The sequence below is a fragment of the Phalacrocorax aristotelis genome, chromosome 1, assembly GCF_949628215.1.
Source record: "Phalacrocorax aristotelis chromosome 1, bGulAri2.1, whole genome shotgun sequence".
Taxonomy (NCBI): Eukaryota; Metazoa; Chordata; class Aves; order Suliformes; family Phalacrocoracidae; genus Phalacrocorax; species Phalacrocorax aristotelis.
In genome coordinates, this window is record NC_134276.1 from 138,894,657 (window position 1) to 138,912,577 (window position 17,921).

At 54.5% G+C, this 17,921-nt stretch overlaps 1 protein-coding gene and 1 long non-coding RNA gene across 2 annotated transcripts; both read right to left on the bottom strand.

The window, feature by feature from the left end:
- Nucleotides 1-315: 315 nt before the first annotated feature.
- Nucleotides 316-2,104, bottom strand: LOC142065623 (uncharacterized). Its single transcript, XR_012663458.1, has 2 exons — nt 1,396-2,104; nt 316-1,310 (listed from the first exon to the last, which is right to left on the bottom strand). It is a non-coding gene; the product is annotated as an uncharacterized LOC142065623 (long non-coding RNA).
- Nucleotides 2,105-4,694: 2,590 nt separating this feature from the next.
- On the bottom strand, nt 4,695-9,078 carry CDKN1B (cyclin dependent kinase inhibitor 1B). Its single transcript, XM_075111908.1, has 3 exons — nt 8,026-9,078; nt 7,290-7,420; nt 4,695-5,981 (listed from the first exon to the last, which is right to left on the bottom strand). The coding sequence occupies exons 1-2, from the start codon at nt 8,498-8,500 to the stop codon at nt 7,299-7,301; spliced, it is 597 nt and encodes a 198-aa protein (XP_074968009.1). The 5' UTR covers nt 8,501-9,078; the 3' UTR covers nt 4,695-5,981; nt 7,290-7,298.
- Nucleotides 9,079-17,921: the final 8,843 nt, after the last annotated feature.

Genomic DNA, 17,921 nt, shown 5'->3' on the forward strand with positions numbered 1-17,921 from the left:
GTTTTCAACTCAGCGACATTTTTTGTCCACGTTGCTAAGCGGAGGCTTTTTCCTCTTGCTTTCTTCTCCCAGGGAGTCCCGGGGACGCCCAGGCACCTCGCCGCACCTGGGCTGCTGCCCCTGTGCCCCCGCACCCACGGAGCAGGGAGAAGACAAGGGGAGAGGAGAGGGGGCAGAGCTCCGCGGCGAGCAGCGCTCCTTCACTTCTCATTTATTAGCGCTTGTTTTGCACCGCTAGTAACCTTCTTCAGGGGGATTTTTGTAGCTGCCGTCAGTTTTGGTTTGTTCTCTTCAGGGAGAAGCAGACAAAGAAAGGATAGTCTAACGCTGGTTTATTTTTAGGCAGTTGCACTTTTTGTGTGGTCCTTATATATTACCGTATTATTTTTCTATTTATATTATCATCATTGATTTTCTATTACAGGAAATGATACATTTGCTTGCCTTTTAAGTAAAGCAAATTAAGACTTTTATTTTAATAATAAAAAAAAATAAGAAAAACACGTTTCCCTCTATGTTTTTGCCTAATTTTGAACCTTGTAATGCCCGATGTGGGCGAGGCAGAAAGCAGGCAGGGAGAGGAGAGGCACACAAGCTCCCTGGATGGAGGAGGTGGCCAAGATTGGGTAAAACCCAGCAAACCCCAAGTGCAGATACTACCCGCCCGGTGTGAAAAATGGCTTTTTTCAGCTCAGTAAGTTAATGAAATATCAGAGGTGGAGTAAAAAATAAAAATTAAAAAAGAGTGTAAACGTGTTCGAGGTTTTTCCAGTAAAATCAAAGCAGAAAAGATCTCATTTGGGGACAGAGCAAAACATTTGTACAATGTAATCTAATTATTTTACTGCAGATCAGGCACTTTGGTAAAGCCATTATACTGTCAACATTTTGTTTTGGTGAGTATTTAAGAAAAAGAAATAACAAATGAGAAAATAGTAGACTGCTTTTTAAATTTTTTAAAAAAAGTTATTTTAAAACAAAAAGTTGAAAACATCAAAACACCCTAAGAAGGTGTTGAAACAAAACACGTTGACATTTCTGAAGTGGAAGGTATCCTTTTGCGAATGACGAAATTCAGTGTTTCTTCAGGCTCTTCCAGCTGCACCCACTCGCATGCGCAGGGATGGGTTCGGACGTCGGAAAACTCCCATCTTCCCGCTGACCCCCCCGTTCGAGGCCGAGCGGGCTCGTTCCGCATCCCAAACGCGGTGGGTGTCAATGCCGACTTCGAGGACACCACATTGTGAGCACCGTCTCTTCCAGCCAAACGTCCCTCGTGAAAAACGGCCAGACTCACGTCCAGAATATTCCTGCAACGGCACCGGTCATACCCTCCTCCTCCTCCTCCTCCTCCTCCGCCACGGGAACACGCGGCGCGCGGAAGGGCGAGCGGACCTCGTGCAGTCCCCACCGCCCAGCGTGTGCCCCGTGTGTCCCACATCCCGCTTCCCCGTGGGGCTCTCCCCTTTCCCAGGGGGCGCCCAGCGGCGGGAGGCCGGGCCCCCCAACCCTGCGCACGCCGCGAGGGGCAGCCCAGCGCCCGGCGTGACGTAAGAGCAGGAGAAAACCAACGCGGAACTTTTAAAATCAGCGAAGCGGGGGCTGCAGAGGGGACACCTGCGGCTCTGCCCGGCTGCCCCACCCCTGGCACCCACCGTCGGGGGGGCCCCGTAGCCGCCCGCGCGGCGACACCCGCGTGCCAGGCCCACGCGGCACGGAACGCTACACGGGCCCACCCGCCCCGTGACCCACCCCCTGTCGCCCCGGGGCGGGCCGCGAGCCCACGGGGACGGGCGGCAGCCGGCCCCCACCCCGCGTCAGGCACGGCACGCGGGGACGCTGGGACCGACGACCCCTTTGCCGCGGTCCCCGTGTCGCTGCCTTGGGGTCGCGCCCCGCGGTGGGGTGGGGGCGGGCCCCGGCCCGGCACCGCAGCCCCCCCGCGAGCGGGAAGGACTCGCACCCCTCCTCACCGCGGCACCGCGCCGCCCTGCACGCGGGTGCGCGCGGGGTGCGTGCGTGCGTGCATGCAGGTATGTGCGTGCCCACACGCCTGGGGAAGCGCGGGCGACCGCGCGCGCCCGTGCGCGCGGGTGGACGGCGCGCCTACCCCTGAGCGCGAGCATGGCGCCCGCGCGCCAGCTGGCGATGGGGGGAGGGGCGCGCGGATGCGCGCGCGCATCTGCGTGTACGTGTGACCGGCGGCGGGAGAGACGGAGGGAGGCCCCCCGCGCGCGCTCCCGCGGCTGCCCGCGCGCCCCGCGGGGCGGCCGCGCCTATTGCATCAGTCGGGGCGGGCCCCGCCGTGCAGCGCCGGGGCGGGGCGGGGCCAACCCACCCACCACCACCCCCACCCCCACCCCCCCGCGCGCACCAAGCGCGGCCGTCCACCCCCACGCCCTCTTCTCGCCCCCCCCCGTCCCCTCCGGGCGCGGGGATCGGCGCCAGACGGAGGGAAGGAGCGAGGCAAGGTTGCCTCCCGCCGCCCGAGGAGGAAACGCTGCGACGAGGAGGAGGAGGAGGAGGAGGAAGGGGGAGGGAATAAAATTTTAAAAATTCTTCCCGCCGCGCAGGCCAGAGGCGCGGCCCGGCCCAGCCTCGCGCCGCCTTAAACCACCCCCCCACGGCGCGGGCGCTGCGGGCCGCTTCTCCCCGCGGGGCTCCGCCGACGCCGGGACCCGCCGCAACAACAAGCCCCGACGCCGGTGGGGGGGGGGGGGCGGTCGGATAACGCACCCCCCTTCTCCCCACCGCCGCTCCCACCGCCCCGGGAAGGGGCCGCGGGGCGGGCTTGAGCGTGCCCCCCCCTCCGGCAGGGCGGTGGGGGGCTCGCCCCCCCCTCTCCGCTGCCGGATCCGCGCAGGCCCCCGGCGGCGGCCCGGGGAGGGGGCGGGGAGCCGGGGTGGGGGGCGATCGGGGCGGGCGCGGCCGCGGGTGAGAGCGGCGGGTCGGCCGCGCCTGCCCCGGCAAGAAAAGAATATACGTATATATATGTAAAATAATAAGGTGGTTTCTTTTGCAGCCGCTCTCGCGGGAGCGGGGTGAGCGCCGAGAGGGCAAATCCAAACCCCGGTCCCCCCGGCCCCTCCCCGCGTCCCCCCGCCCCGCGGCGGCTGCGGGAGGGGAGGCTTCGCCCGCCCCGGCCGCGGGGATAGGCCGGCTCGGGGAGGCGCCGCTGTTTATTTTCCATCGTGATCACTTTGTTCGTGCTGGGGAAAAAAAAAAATAAATCCAATTTAAATTTTGGCGAGGGTTTTCCAGGTTTACCGGCCTGAATTGCACACACCTCCCGCAACACACACCCCCATCCCGGGGCGGCCTGGCGTCAAATTGGGGGAGGGGGGGCGGGATACCGGAGCGTACTGGGGAACGGCGGAAGGCAGGGTGTTCAGCGATCCTTTGCAGCCGGAGGAGGAAAAGTCCATAGCAAACACTGACCGTGCCCGCTCCCGTTCCCCGGCCCCGGGGTGCCATCTGCCCGACTAGGGGGGCCGAGGTTGAGGCGCAGGGGTGGCGGGGGGTGTCGCTCCCCTTCCCCACCCCCCAGCGCCAGGCCAGCATAAACCCCTGTTTTCGGGGAGGTTTTAGAGGGCGAACCCAGGCGCGGCCGGGATAAACAACAGGATCGCGTTGCACCGCGGGGGGGGGGGGGGCGGGGGAGACGGGGCGAGCGCTTTGTGAGACTCGCCCAGTGTTGTGCCCCCCGCCCCCGCCCGCCCTCGTTTCAGTCATTTACGTATTTATTTATTTCTCGTAAGCCCTAGGGATGAAAACGCGTCTCCTCCCGCATCGCCCCGGGTGGGGGGACGGAGGGTAGCGAGGGGGCACGTCCGCACCCCGCCCCGGGGCGCGTCGATGGAGGGGCTGCGGAACAGAACAGTCGTGCCTCCCCCCCGGCCCCCCAACACGGCTATCAGCAGCCCAGGGCTCCGCGCCCTCCCACTCCTATTCCGTCTCCCCACCCGTGACGGACCTCCGCGTGTCCCCGCCAGGCCGCTGCGCACTGGGCGGGGGGGGGGGGGGGGGGTAACGCCGCGGCGGGGCGGCCCCTCCCGGGTCCCCGATGTCGGGGGTGGCGGGGTGGGCCCGCTGCCCCGCCGGTGCCTGCACCAGCATCTGCTGGGACAGGGGTGTGCGAGGCGCCATCTTTGTTAGCCATAAACGCCGCCGCGGGAGAAGATACACCGGGTTTCCACGCAAAGCCGCCGGGTGTGTGTGGGGGGGGAAGTTACCGGCGCCTTCCCCGAGCAGTCCCGGGGAGTTGGGAGGGGGCAAACCCGGAGATTTGGCGGCTCTCTGGTCAAGAACTGGCAGCGGTCCGGCCCAGGAGGGTGCTGATTTAGGCTCGGGTTTTAAGCCTTACAAGTCAAACGAGCAAGTGCGAGAAATCCCTCGAGCTACGTTTTTTCTCCCCCCTCCCCCGCCCCAAAAAAAACCCACAAAAAAAAAAAAATTATAACAGAGGAAATTCCACACTTCTTTACATTAAAAGGGCGCATCATTCCCAGTTATCAGGAAGGAGAAACGATAGCGTGGCACTAAGGTTGAAGAGCAGGAGCTGCATTCCTCACTTTCACCTGCGCTGGAGACACAGGAAGAGATACCCAAAGGAAACTCGCTGTTAATTCTTGAAGGAGCCTTATTTCCTCCTGTGCCAGGCTGAGGGAGGTTGAAACACACACTAATGAAGAACATATTTCTTATATATGGCAGTTTTCTTTATTGATTGCTTGATGTGAAACAATATCAATCTGGATTTTTCTTTTTTCCAAACATTTACAAAAAAAATATTAAATTGGCTCAGTCTGCAATCCTTTAAGCACAGCCATATTAATTATCAGAAAAAGGAAAAAAAAAACCCGGGCAAAAAAAACCAAACAAAAAAAACCCTAAAAAGTCTACCAAATAGAGCATTTACAAATGCACAAAAACAGGCCATTTGGCTTTATGGGGAAAAAATATTGTCTTCTAGATTAAAAAAAATCTTTTAACATAAATAAGTTAGTATAATTTCTCAGTGTCTTTACAGAGTTATGTACACAGGTACACTTCAAACTTTTTTTATTTTTACATACAGGTACACAGGCAATGTAGAAATACTGTTTAAAGATGTAGTATCCCTTTTCCCACACACACAAACACTTTGGGCAGTGGGTCAGATCACAAAACAATATTCAAGATTCAGAGCAAAAGCCCTTCAGATTAGGGTAAAAAACCAAAACAACAAAAACCAAAACAACAAAAAAACAAACCAGGAAAATTAGGCAACGTAACAACAGGATGATTTTACACGACTTTTACAGGCATTCAAATCTAGTATATGGATTTGAGGTGTGGGGGGGAACTTTTGCTGCTACATAACGGAATCATCACAGCTCCCACCTCATCAGCTTAATGCAGTAGGAAGAAATTTCACAAGAGGCCTGTAATAATCTGCTTGGAGCAGGGTTACCACGATGGTACATTAAAAAAAAAAAAAAAAAAAAAAAAGAAGAAAAACACAGTGGACCCACTTAAAGGGACAATACATCTTTAAGTAATAAAAAACCTACACTGCTTCTCTTCATACATTTCTTTGCTTGCTAGATTGTGAAAGCAAGTTTCAATCGGCCACCCTCTTCCACTCCCTCCCCCCTCCCAACAAGGTTTATGTGCTACATAAGGTAAAAACTATATACACAGGTAGTACAATGAAGCAAATAAGGAAACACCTAATTGCACAATGCTACATCCAATGCTTTTAGAGGCAGGTCTTTTAAGAGTGCCTAAAATTTTAGTGTTATTGTTTGCCTTTTTTTTTTTTTTGTTGCTGTTGCTGCTGTTTTTGTTTTGTCGCTGTTGTTTTTTCAGTGCTTGTACAGGACCTCCATCCCACGGAGATCGGCGATATGTATTCTAGTTTCCACTACAACTTTACATCTTCCTCGCTTCATCGCCCCCCGCCGCACCCGATGAAGGAGAGGACACGCACATCCTCCGCTCTGCAACGGGAAGGTGGGGGGGGGGGGGGGGGCGGGGGGAGGAGAAGAAGACGGGGAGGGAGAGAAAGCGATTAGAAAACGTCGGAAAGAAACGCGATCCGCGGCGCAACCGGTTCAAACCGACACCGCATCCCCGGGGCGGGCGGGCCCTGCCCGGGCGGGGCCGCCGGGAACGGGACGCCCGGGAAGGCGCCGCCAGGCCCCCCCCTTCCCCGCCCCCACTTCGCCCCTCGGGGGGTAAAAAGGGGGGAGTGGGGCGGGACCCCTCCTCTGCGGCCCGGGGCTCGGCCCGCTGCCCCCCCAGTCCCCCCGCCCCCCCAAAACAAGCGGGCGGTAGTAGCGGCATTTGCATAGCCACGCATGCTGACGTGCTCCTCCACGGCTCGCCCCAGCGGGACTAATTTGTTGCAACTTCTGCTTTACAGCTTAATCTCTTTCTGCACAATCGCAAATCGTGTTTGTAAACCTCGTTTCTAACCTCGGCTCCCAAACCGCCGGCGCAATTTACCAACTCCCTCCGCCCTAGCCCTCGCCTTAAAACAAAACAACAACAAGAAGGGGAGGAAAAAAAAAGGCAAAAAAAAAAAGCACAACCCAGCTCCCATTAACCCGCTCTCTTCCCTTTGCCAGCGCCTAAAACCAAACCAAAACAACCGGGGGGGGGGGGGGGGGGGCGGCAGAAGAAAGAAAAAAGAAAACACCCAATCTTGCCTAGCTCGGATTTTAAAGAAAGTGCCCGGACTCCCCTTAGCCCCAGCCTCTTGACTTATTTCTCTCGGGGTGGGAGGCGGCCGCGACGTGCGACGGCACCGCCGACATTGTAGGTGCATCTGGGGGGTGGGGGGCGGACGGACGGACACTGGAAGCCCACCGAAACCCCTTGTCATCTGACATAATGCACAAGCTGCGTTTGAAACGCCGTCCCTCCACCCGCACGGTCCTTGGGAAAGGGCCTTCCCTGGCCCCGGTGCCGGTCCCGAAGGAGGGAGGGAAAGCAGGGCCGGTCCCCGTCCCACCGCGGGGGGGGGGGGCGGGAGCCCCCCCCGCCCCGGCCCGGGGACACTGCGGGGCCCGGCGCGGCGCTTCGCCCTTGTTCTCTTCAAGCCCCGCTGGTCCCACCCTCACCCTCCACCACAGACTCATCCCCGAGCGCTCGGGGAAAGACAGCCTTCCTCGGGGAAAAGACCCCGCAGCAAGCCTTGAGGGGCCCGAAGCCCCCCCCCCCCCCTTACAGAAGGGGGATACCCTCTCGGCCACCCTTTCTCTCCCTCATTTGCATCCTAATGCCAGACCCTAAAGGGAACCTACCTAAACGGTTTACGTCTGTTGTCGTCTTGGACTTGATTTCTTGGGTGTTTGCTCCACTGAACTGGCACTGGGGGAGTCTTCTGAAACCTCTTCTTCTGTTGTATTGGCTCTTTTATTTTGAGGAGAGGAATCTAGGAGGGGAAAATTAAAACGAGGTGGGGGGGAAAGAGTGATATTAAAATTTTTTTCTTCCAGATGTTTACTTGCCATCGGGGGGGGGGGGGGAGGCAGACGAGGCCGGGGGCGATTATTCCCGGATCCCCGTGTCAGCTATCGGCTACGTGAAAGCGGGCAGAGGGAGGGGAGATGGGCTTTTCTCTCGGTAAGAGATCCAAGTTTCCTGTTTTCGGCTAAAATCCCTGTCCGTCTTGTGCTTCTCGTGAGCGTTTCGAACCTCCTCCCACCTGGGCAGGAGGCCGGGTCCCCGCAGAGCGGCGACGAGGGGACGCGGGGGGATGACCTGCGTTTGAGGGCTTTTCCTTGCAAACCATCTCCCGGCTCCCATTTCACGCGGGACCCCCCTCCCCCGGGACCGCAAACAGCACCCGGGCTTTTTTAGACGAAAGGAAGCGCGGGGAGGGGGTGGAGGGGTACACCGAGCCGGTGCCGTGCGGGGCACAGCCCACCGCGGTCCGGTCACGCGTGGCAGGGGCGAAAGGGGCCGAGAGCCCCCGGCGCCCACCCCAGCGGGGCCGGCGGAGAGAGAGGCGCCGCCGCTTTCGCGAGGATACGTTACCGTCGGTGGCAGGTCTTTTCCTCTGCCCAGTGCACTGCTCTGCAAAGTCCGTCTGATTTTCAGAAACATCAGTCTTTTGATCTACACAGTGAGTGTCCTCTGAGATTCCCTGAGAACCGACAAAAACCACGGTTTGGCAATTCCCGTTTACATCCAAGCTCTGGCGGCCGGCGGACTTGCAGACAGCTTTCAGTAGCCTGGGGGGTCTGAAGTAGAAGTCGGGCGAGCTCCCCTTCTCCACGGCTTGCCACTCGTACCTGCCTTCCAGCGGCTTGTGATTCTGGAAATCGAAATTCCACTTCCTCTGGCATGCCTCCTCCATCTCCTGGCGGTGCTTCTTCAAGTCCCTGTTTAACTCTTCGTGATTCACCGGCCCGAAGAGGTTCCTGCAAGCTGACGGCTTCGGGTACTCCGACTGCCTGGCTTCCATGCGCTCCAGGGTAGGGCTCCCATTAGAAATACGGACGTTTGACATCTCCCCCCACCCTCTTTCTTCTGACGGCGGTTGTTTTGCTCGCTGCTCTCCCCCCCGCCAGCCGCCGCCGCCGCCGCCTCCTCCTCTCCGCCTTTTATTTCTCGGCGCTCGGCGGCTTCGCTCCGCGCCTCCTCTCCGCGCTGCCCCGCTCTCCGGCCCCGCCTCGGCCCCGCTCGCCCTCGGCCCGCGGAGAAGGGGCGAGGAGGCGCCCTCGCATAAGCGCCGTCCCGGGGGTGAGCCCCGAGAGCCGCCGCCGCCGGGGAGCCCCGGGCGGGTAGAGGAGCGCTGCGCGGGGGGAGCGCGCAGGCGGGAGCGCGCAGGCGGGAGCGGCGCTGCCCTCCGCGGCCCCTGCTCCGCGCTGCCCCGCCGCCGGTGATGGTGATGCTCCCGCCGCTTGCACCGCCGCCGCGTAGTAAAAGCGAGACGGGGGAAAAAAAACAAGAGGAGACGAGCCCTTTTCTCGGTTGCCCAATATGGCGATTGAAGGGAGGCTGCCGAAGAACAAAATGATTGACAGGACGAGTCTATTTAAACAGCCCGGCCGAGCCATTGGTTACGGCGGCGGGCGCCGCCCCGTCGGCCCGGCCCTACCTCGCCGCCGCCGCCGGCTCTAAAGGTGGCCTGGGCCGGGCTGCCGCCCCTCCCAGCCCAGCCCAGCCCAGCCCAGCCCAGCCCAGCCTAGCCCAGCCCAGCCTAACCGAGCCGAGCCGAGCCGAGCCGAGTCCTGCCGCGGAGGACGGGGAGCGGGAGCGATGGCAGCGAGAGGGGTGGGAAACCACCGCGCTCCCCGCTCGCCGCCTCCCTCCGCAAAACCCCGGCCCGGCGGGATTTGTGCCCACCGCCCCCCAGAATAATCACCCCCCTCCATCCCGTTGCTTGCCCGCGAGGCTTGAGTAATGGTGGCAGTTGGATACATTTTGACTCACTGCTGTGACAGGAGTCTCCCACCGGTCCGATTTTCCAGGGTTGGGCTCTGGCGATGCGGCCCCCTGAGGTCCGGGGTTGGGGGCAAGCTCGGGGCTAGGAGGGTGGGGGAGCTGTCCCCCTGGGACATTTAGGGGAGATCGGCACCCTGACCCTCCAGCACCCTGACCCCGCTGGCTGCAGAGGCAGGCTGGTGGCTCCCAGGGAAGGGGAGGATCATCTCTTGCTGCTTGCTCGGCAGAGAAACGACTAGGTGAATAAATGGCTCTAAAAAAAACCCTCTGCAACGATTTCAGATCTCAGCAAGCAGGGGAAAAAAACAAAAGTTTTTGGGTTTGTCCTGTTTGTGTGCTTGGAAGATTAGATGAGCCGAGAGTCAGAGCCAGGGATTTTCTAAGCAACTTCCTTGGATAGACACAGCAGGTACGGTGGAGATAGGAGCGACACGGTGTCCTCCTCTCTACCCTCCTTGTCTCTGGCCCTTTCCACAGCCATCTTCCCTCCCTATGTAGGGCAGCCCCCTCAATGCCCTGCAGGACAGCAGGACACTGCGGGTGCTCTCAGGTGCTGAAGTTTTTGACTTTTCCGGGAGCCCAGATCCAGGGCCTGAATCTTTGGAGAGCTGGAGGCTCTTCACACCAATCTGTCTGGCCAGGTCTCCTCTGCAAGCAGAGTAACCCCCTCCAAATTTTGCCTCGGGGGGGGGGGGGCACACCAGTGACAAGCCATCTCAACAAGGCAGGGTGTCGACCCAACTGGGTTTAAGTGGCTAAAAGAAGAGTCAACTGATTTGGCCTTGAGGGCATGGAGCTTTTACCCTGTGCTGTACTTGCACACACAGACTAACTCTGGTTCGGGGTCTATGGCTTTGATGGGCCACTGAAACCTTTGCTGCAGTTGCTCTTGTGAACTGATACACTGAACTCTGCACACACTGGAGAGGGGACAAAACCATTACACAGCACTCAAGCCCAGGCCACAGCAGACTACTTGTCTTCATCAGCCCTGAGGTAGTAGCCTCCGGCCTCCACTAACACCACTCACCCGAGTAATCTCAGTATTACCAGACCCGAGTTCAAAAAAATGATGCAGGCAGGCAGAAAAAGAAGAATACAAATGAGATTGGCTTAAAAATCACAAAGGTGAAATAAAATATTAGCCATGTTGTTTTTATTTGTTCGGTGGGTTTTTCAGCACTCAGAAGTTGTTTTCCAACTCTTATCAGCAACTGCAAGTCCTAGCAATTCATGTACAGAAAATTAAAGCTGACATTCTCATGTCTGCAGGAGCTGGGACTTTTTTTTGAGGTTGCAAGACCACGATAAAACTGTGTCAGCTGGAAAAGCGGGGCCTATTCATCTGCTTTATTTGCAGGATTTCATCTTCGTTTCTCCAGGCTTTCCTGTCTTTGACTTCCGTAGCCACTAGCAAGGAAGCGCCATTTCAAACTTAGCTCCACTTTCTCTGTCAGGTGTGGGACACTTGGCTTGTTTTATCGATCTACACAAGAGAGTCTTTGTAGGCTAAGAAAGTGGTCTGCAAAATATGTCTGGGGGCTCACCGAAGATGCCCAGGGCTCACCCCGCTGATGGCAGCCTGCCTGATGGTAACCTGCTGAATGTCCCACCTGTGACTCCTTAGATGAGGATCTCCCAGTCTCTGCCCTTCAGTAGTCACTGCTTGTCTCCTGAGTCCACAAAAGAAAGGCAAACCCCTTGTCGGGAGGATTACGACATTGTACCAGAGTAGAAACACATACCAGGGGAAAAATATCGTGGGGTCCAAATACTGGAAAAGACTGCATGCCCTGCAGGTAAACAGCAACAGGAACGCAGCTGCAGTAGAAAAGAGCACTGATTTATCTGCAGCCTTTGGAAAAGAAGAAACAAGTTACTGTAGGACAGAAACCACCTTGTTTTTCTGTTTTGTTCTGTTTATACCTCCTCTAGCACAAGGGCCTGGGACTAACCCCCTGGATGCTGTACAAGTATATTGAAAAGGAATAGTTAAAGACGGGGTGGGGGGAGCATCCGCATCCCTGGAGCATCCGCGGCCGCGGGGACGGAGCGCGACCCTTTCGGCTTCCCCCCCCCACACACACTTCATGCGGTCTCGGCAATCCACCTTAAATCGCTGCGGCTGCAAAGGAGAAAAAGGCTGTGTCTGCAGCGACCTTGCCATGATCTAAAGTGTTTTGTTTACAGTCAGGCACCCCCGATGGCTGCAGCAAATCGTGAGAGAGGCAGGCGCCCGCCCGTAGTAGCAGCGAAACGTGGAAAAAAAAAAAAAAAAAAAAAAACACAACACAAAAACCTAACCAAAAAAAAAACCAGTACTAGCGGGCTCTGGAGTAAGGATCTGGAAAGATCAGAGCGCCATCGTCTTGCGAAAGCGGGGCACAGCAGCGGGGCGGCAGAGGGGAGGCGTTGCGCGGGTTTGCGCGGCCGCGCAGCGGGGTGGGGATGAGGATAAGGAGGGGGGCGAGCTCTGAGAGCGACCCCAAAGCTCTTGCCTGCAATAGCCAGTTTTTCCTCGGCTCTGTTGCCGTTTAAGCTGAAGATGCAGCCAGTCAAAGATCGGAAGAGAGGGTTGGAGAAAGAAAAGAAAACAAACAACAACAGAAAAAAAAAGCCCAAACCCCAACCAAAACTTGGAGGAGGGAACCGCGAAGGAGGGAGGAGTGTTTATAGGGAGGTTTGTGCGAGGAATGTCCTGGCTCCTCTAATGGCTTCTGAACACCCTGTCCCCTCTCTTCCCAGTACCCCGCTCTGCTCTCTTGTTTGGGCTTTTCCACTGGCAGAGCTGCTCGCTGTTTTTCTTTCCTCCAGAACCACTTAGGCAAGCTTCCCATCCTCATTTTGGCCACCCTCCTTCCCCAGTGCTTTATAAGGTTGTCAAGTGAACCAGCAAAGCACATCTAAACTGCACATGTAAAGCATCTGGGTTGTCTGGGATTTTCAATATTCCCTTGCAAATACCGGGGGAAATGGGAATAATACCTGAGCTGCTCCCAAAGAATGCATCTTCCAGAGTTGAGGATGAAGGAAGCAGGGGCATGGCATGACCCATCTGAAAGTCAGAGGCTTGAGGAAGTTTGCTTCTCACCCACCTCAGCTGTTGCTGAGTTGATGCTGTTTCCCCACACCTCCAGTTTTTCAGGCAAAACGCTAAATTTCTCAAGAGATGTGGGGTGAGGCCATGATGAGGTTTAAGGCGCAGGCCCCAAGAATTCACCTGAGTGCAGTGTGGATACTCATAATGTTCTTAACAGGAGCCCTTCTCTTCTGGGCAGGATTAGGGCCCAGGGAGGATCAGCCGCAGAGGCTGTCAGAGGGGAGGGAGGCCCGCGCCATTTTAGCTTATGAAGGCCCTGGGATGTCATCCAGCAGTGCCCAGCACTGGAGCAGTGCTGAAGTGGGGCTAGGAGGCCCCAGCCCCACTCTGCCTGACTCACTGCAGGGGTAGGGTGCAGCAGCTCAGCAGGCAGCACCCCTGCCATGGAGTCGCTCCTGCTGCCTGCCCTGCCTGCAACCCCCTTGCTGCAGGCAGGAGGGCTCAGTGCGGGCAGGAGGCAGGTGTGCTGCACACGCCCGGGAGAGAGGGTACAGGCCCAAGCGGAGTTTAAGACCTTTTGCTCATTTGATGTAAACTCTAGAGGGAGCCTAAGGACAGAGATCAGGCCAGCACCAGGACCTGGCCTCCCTCCTGACAGCATCCCCCTTGCCCCGGGCTGCCTCCACAGGCAGGATCCCCACTTTCATCCCTACTGCCCTGCACTTTTGCAGGCTCTGCTCTCTGTTTCCCTTGCTGCAGGTGGAGAGCAGTTGTGCCCAGGGATGTGGGCCCCATCACACACCTGTAGAATCCTTGGATGGGGTCAAGGTGTGACAACCAGTTCAGGGGATTTTGAGCCCTTGAGAGGGTGCTGGCTGCAGGTACAGCTTAGAGGTGTCCTTATTGGGATTTGTTTTAAAAAGCAGGTAACCTGCCAGAACTGCCTTCTCTGCAGTAGCACAAGGGGTTGGACCTTCTCACCGTGCCATAGGGCAGGTTATACAGTTATGTCTGTGGAAGATGCAGGTTAAATTATTAGCACTCAAAGTTACTCATTCTTCTTTCTCTGGAGCTCTCCACTTGTCACCACCCTTCCCTCAACTTGCTAAAGGAGCAGTCCTTCTAAAGGAACCTGATTTTATCTCAGGGAAGAATCTCCTGCTATGGCTCAGACCACTTTTTTTGGGGGGTTTTTTTTTTTCATTTTGCCTGAAGTACAAGATGAGAGAGAGCTTAAACTGCCCTTGATGCAGGTGGGGCTGGGAGTCTCCTACAGCTAGCAGCAATTCACCCTTCTGGGTAATCAGCCCTTCCATTTCACACCAGGGACAAGAAGAGGATGTTCATATGCAGTCCCAAAAAATAAACACACATGCACACACACTTATGTTGAGCCATCCTAGCCCCATTGTGGAGATGGGGCTTAAATTAGTAAAACAATTACTTGCTGTAAACTGGCCTAATTTTCCCAAACAAAACACACCATATGAACAAAAGCATTTTCAAGCTAGTAAAACTCCATCTGTGTAAGACTTCCCATTTAATTAATCACATATCCCTTGCCACTTTGTTAGAGCAGCAAATTTTGGACATAAGAATCTTAACTAGAGGCTTCTTGTGGCAGCTAAACACCTTTCCTTTCCCTTTCCCTTTTTTCCCCCCAATCACAGTGCTAACCATATAAAATATTTTCAAGCACAAGTAAATTGGACAAAGCCCTCTAGTTCACTGTGTGGTTGACCTTTCTGGTAAAACAAAAGGTCCTTGCCTTGGTGGCAGCTGTACCTCAGGCTGAAGACAAGCCCCGCTCAGGCGAAATTCATCAATTCATCAATGACTTGGACCAAGGGTACACTCAGCAAGTTTGCTGATGATACCAAGCTGGGAGGAGCGGCTGATACACCAGAAAGCTGTGCTGCCATTTGGCAAGACCTGGACAGGCTGGAGGGCTGGGCCGAGGGGAACCGCATGAAATTCAACAAGAGCAAGTGCAAGGTCCTGCACCTGGGGAGGAACAACCCCATCCACCAGTAACAGGCTGGAGGCTGAACTACTGGAAAGCAGCTCTGCTGAGAAGGACCTGGGAGTGCTGGTGAACAGTGAGCTGACCCTGAGCCAGCAATGTGCCCTCGTGGCCAAGAAGGCCAAGGGTACCCTGGGATGCATTAAAAGCAGTGTGGCCAGCAGGTCAAGGGAGGTTTTCCTCCCCTTCTACTCCCCCCTAGGGAGGTCACATCTGGAGTCCTGTGTCCAGTTCTGGGCACCTCAGTCCAAGAAAGACAGGGAACTACTGGAGACAGTGCAGAGGAGAGCTACAAATTTCATCAGGGGACTGGAGCATCTCTCTTATGAGGAAAGGCTGAGAGACCTGGGTTTGTTCAGCCTGGAGGAGACTCAGAGGGGATCTTAGCAATGCTTATAAATACTTGAAGGGCAGGTATCAAGAGGATGGGGCCGGACTCTTTTCAGTGGTGCCCAACAACAGGACAAGGGGCCATGGGCACAAATCAGAACACAGGAAGTTCCACCTCAATATGAGGAAAACCTTCTTTACTGTGAGGGTGACAGAGCAGTGGAACAGGCTGCCCAGAGAGGTTGTGGGGTCCCCTTCTCTGGAAATATTCAAAACCTGCCTGGAGGCAGCGCTGTGTCCCCTGCTCTAGGTGTCCCTGCTCAAGCAGGGGGGTTGGACGAGATGATCTCCAGAGGTCACTTCCAACCCCTACCGTTCTGTGATTCTGTGAAATACTTCATGGAGCTCCAGCTCCAGGAGTGCGCCTCTGCACAGACCCCATAAAGCATCCAACAAGACTTTACCCCCTCCCCAGGGTACAGTGAGGATTAACTGCTTCGTATTTATAAAGCCTGCTAAGTTTAGAAAGTACGATGCAAGAGCTAGTAGTAATAACAATGATGAACTATTATTGTTACTATGAGATTAAACAGTTTTCCAGCCACTTGCTCCACGATCTACACCTTTAAGAAAGTTTCTCAGCAGATGAATTATATTCAGTGGAAATGAGTTGTTCTGTTTTTCTACAAAGCCTGAAGTGAACCTTTCTGGGAAGGGGATGATATTTTGTAGCAATGTTTTCTCAAGTACAATTCTTTAGGTTCCCAAGTGATGACACATTGTACAGCAACGCTCTTGGCACAAGAAGTTCATCTGTGAGAAGGGACACTGGCCCCATTTCTTAAAGCCATTCATTAAATAAAAACACCCTATGTCATATGTTATGTTCCTCTGAAATGTTTAAAGTTTTTAGTGCATGAAATCATATGGTGCCTGGAGTTTTTTTTTTTTTTTCCAAAATGCAGCACTAACCTCTAACTCAGTTACTGGACATTGTTGGAAGAGCTTGTTATTTTTCGTTAGTGTTGTGTTTTGTTTTCATTTGGTAGGATCCCAACTTTATGCAATAGGCTTTTTCAGAAATACAGAACTATGTAAATGTGATGCTTAAAATTGACCACAAAGAGGCCGCTCACCGAAAAAATAACCCGACACAAAAACATCGGCATCTGTAACAATTTTAGGCATTCTGGGTGCCATTTACATGAGAATCTAGACCAGCTTTTTTTTTCTTATTTTTCTTCCCCCCCCCCCAGGCCTATATTAATTGCTTTAGGATCAAGAGGTCTACAAACATCTTCCTTATATAAACAGAGGAACTGGTCTGGCTACTTTTTAAACCCTTTAAGGGAGATGACCCACCTCGCATAGCAAAATGATGGCATTAAGTAACTGATTACTATCAGGGCTTCAGATCTGAGTTCTGGTTCTGGCTTCCCTGGGTCATGTTATGCACATGGCTGCAACTCTTGGCACCTACATTTCTCCCCTCACGCTTTTCCTATCTGTTTAGACTTTAAGCTGTTGGAAACGCTGTGTTTGTACAGTACTGGGTACAGGGAGACTTCAATCTCATTCAAGGTCTCTAGGTGCCAGGGTAATTACAAATATAACAGTACCCATTACATTTCAAGCTTACCACATCTTGTTTGTGTTATTCAACCCAGCAAGGGAATTGTACAGCACCAGGATACAAAAGCCAGGGCATTAACCTACAGTAACATGATGTTGTTACAGAGAAAAATTGAAAGTGGATTCTGCAAGCATCTGGCAACAAGAAAATCATTATGAAGTACGTGACAAGCTCTTCAAGACAAAAGAAACGTCATCCCAGTGACCCCACACTGGAACCAAACGCAGTCTTTTGGGAGATACCACTTAGGACAAAAACAACCCAAGAATTGTCTCCAAGTTCATCTTCTCATAAGCAACCTGCATATCAGGTTCAAAAGGATCCTCCCCTTTTCTCACCCCTCTAAGAATTTGCAGCCCAGTTGCCAGTAGCCAAACTTACAACTCCTTGCTCCTCTCCAGAAGTGCTCTACCAGCATCCATCCACACCAGCTGTAGTCCTGCCAGGGCAAGAGCCTGATGAGCCCAATTACCAATGGGCTGCCATCAGTGCTCCTAATCCCGTTCATGGCTGATCTAAACCAGTCATGCCTAAAATAGTAGAGAAAGCTGGCAAGCCAAAAGGCAAAAACTATTTCACTGAAGCCAGCCTATTGCAAAGTGCACTGGGGCCATGATTTCAGTTGCTTATGAGAAAGATGGGAAAATAAAGCCCTTGTATTTACCAGCATGTGTTCTGGGTTTCCCTCTGGCATTTCTCAGAGCAGAGGCCTAATCTGCTGCGTTTTTTGACTCTAACAAGGTGCCTGGTTATCCCCTTTGTTCTGGCTGCCAGCAGCTAAAGGGGACATCTATTCAAAGACAAGTACCTGAAAGCATCATTTTAAGGATTTATCACCTTGCTATCTCTAGTTTCAAAGGTTTCTTGAGAACAACTTCCACTCAAAATGTTTGCAAAGGACAAAGTTACAATTGCAAATATTGTAGTCCATATTTAATAGCTTACTTGAATGACAATGACAAAACATAGCTGATACTATGAGAGGCCCAGGCAATTCTCCTTCTCTGCTGTTGCCCCCCAGCCCAAGTCTGCAACAGACAGGTGGGAAATCACAGAAGCCACAAAAGCTATGGTCTGACTTAGTAACTGCTCTTCCGATCTCTATAACGAGGTCCTAAAGTAAGTTCTTCAGTTCCTGGTAGTCTCCAGTGCTCACAAGCCATGTGCAACCTCTCGGAACTCCTTTGCCCTTCCAAAAGAACCAAAACTACCAAAAATTAATCTAGGTCCTCATCTGGCCTTGTAAGTGTCTGAACACTTTGAGCCTACAGCACCCCGTTGTTTCAAGAGAGCCTTAAGAACCTGAGAGGAGCCAAAGCTTCTCAGGCCAGTGGAGACCCCTTTCTAACATGTTCCTTGCAAGTCTTCAGAGCAAACTATTAGACCTTGCTAGACCCTTCCTTTGGGTTGCTTCATTCTGCTGTGGTTGGTTTGCTCAGCCCCAGAGTTAGAAACAA

Bases quoted from the DNA above. Each gene is read 5' to 3' on its own strand.
- CDKN1B (XM_075111908.1), bottom strand. From the start codon at position 8,500: ATGTCAAACGTCCGTATTTCTAATGGGAGCCCTACCCTGGAGCGCATG. The intron at 7,421-8,025 runs GTAACGTATCCT...TTCCCCTCCTAG, and splicing joins GAAAAGACCTGCCACCGACG to ATTCCTCTCCTCAAAATAAA.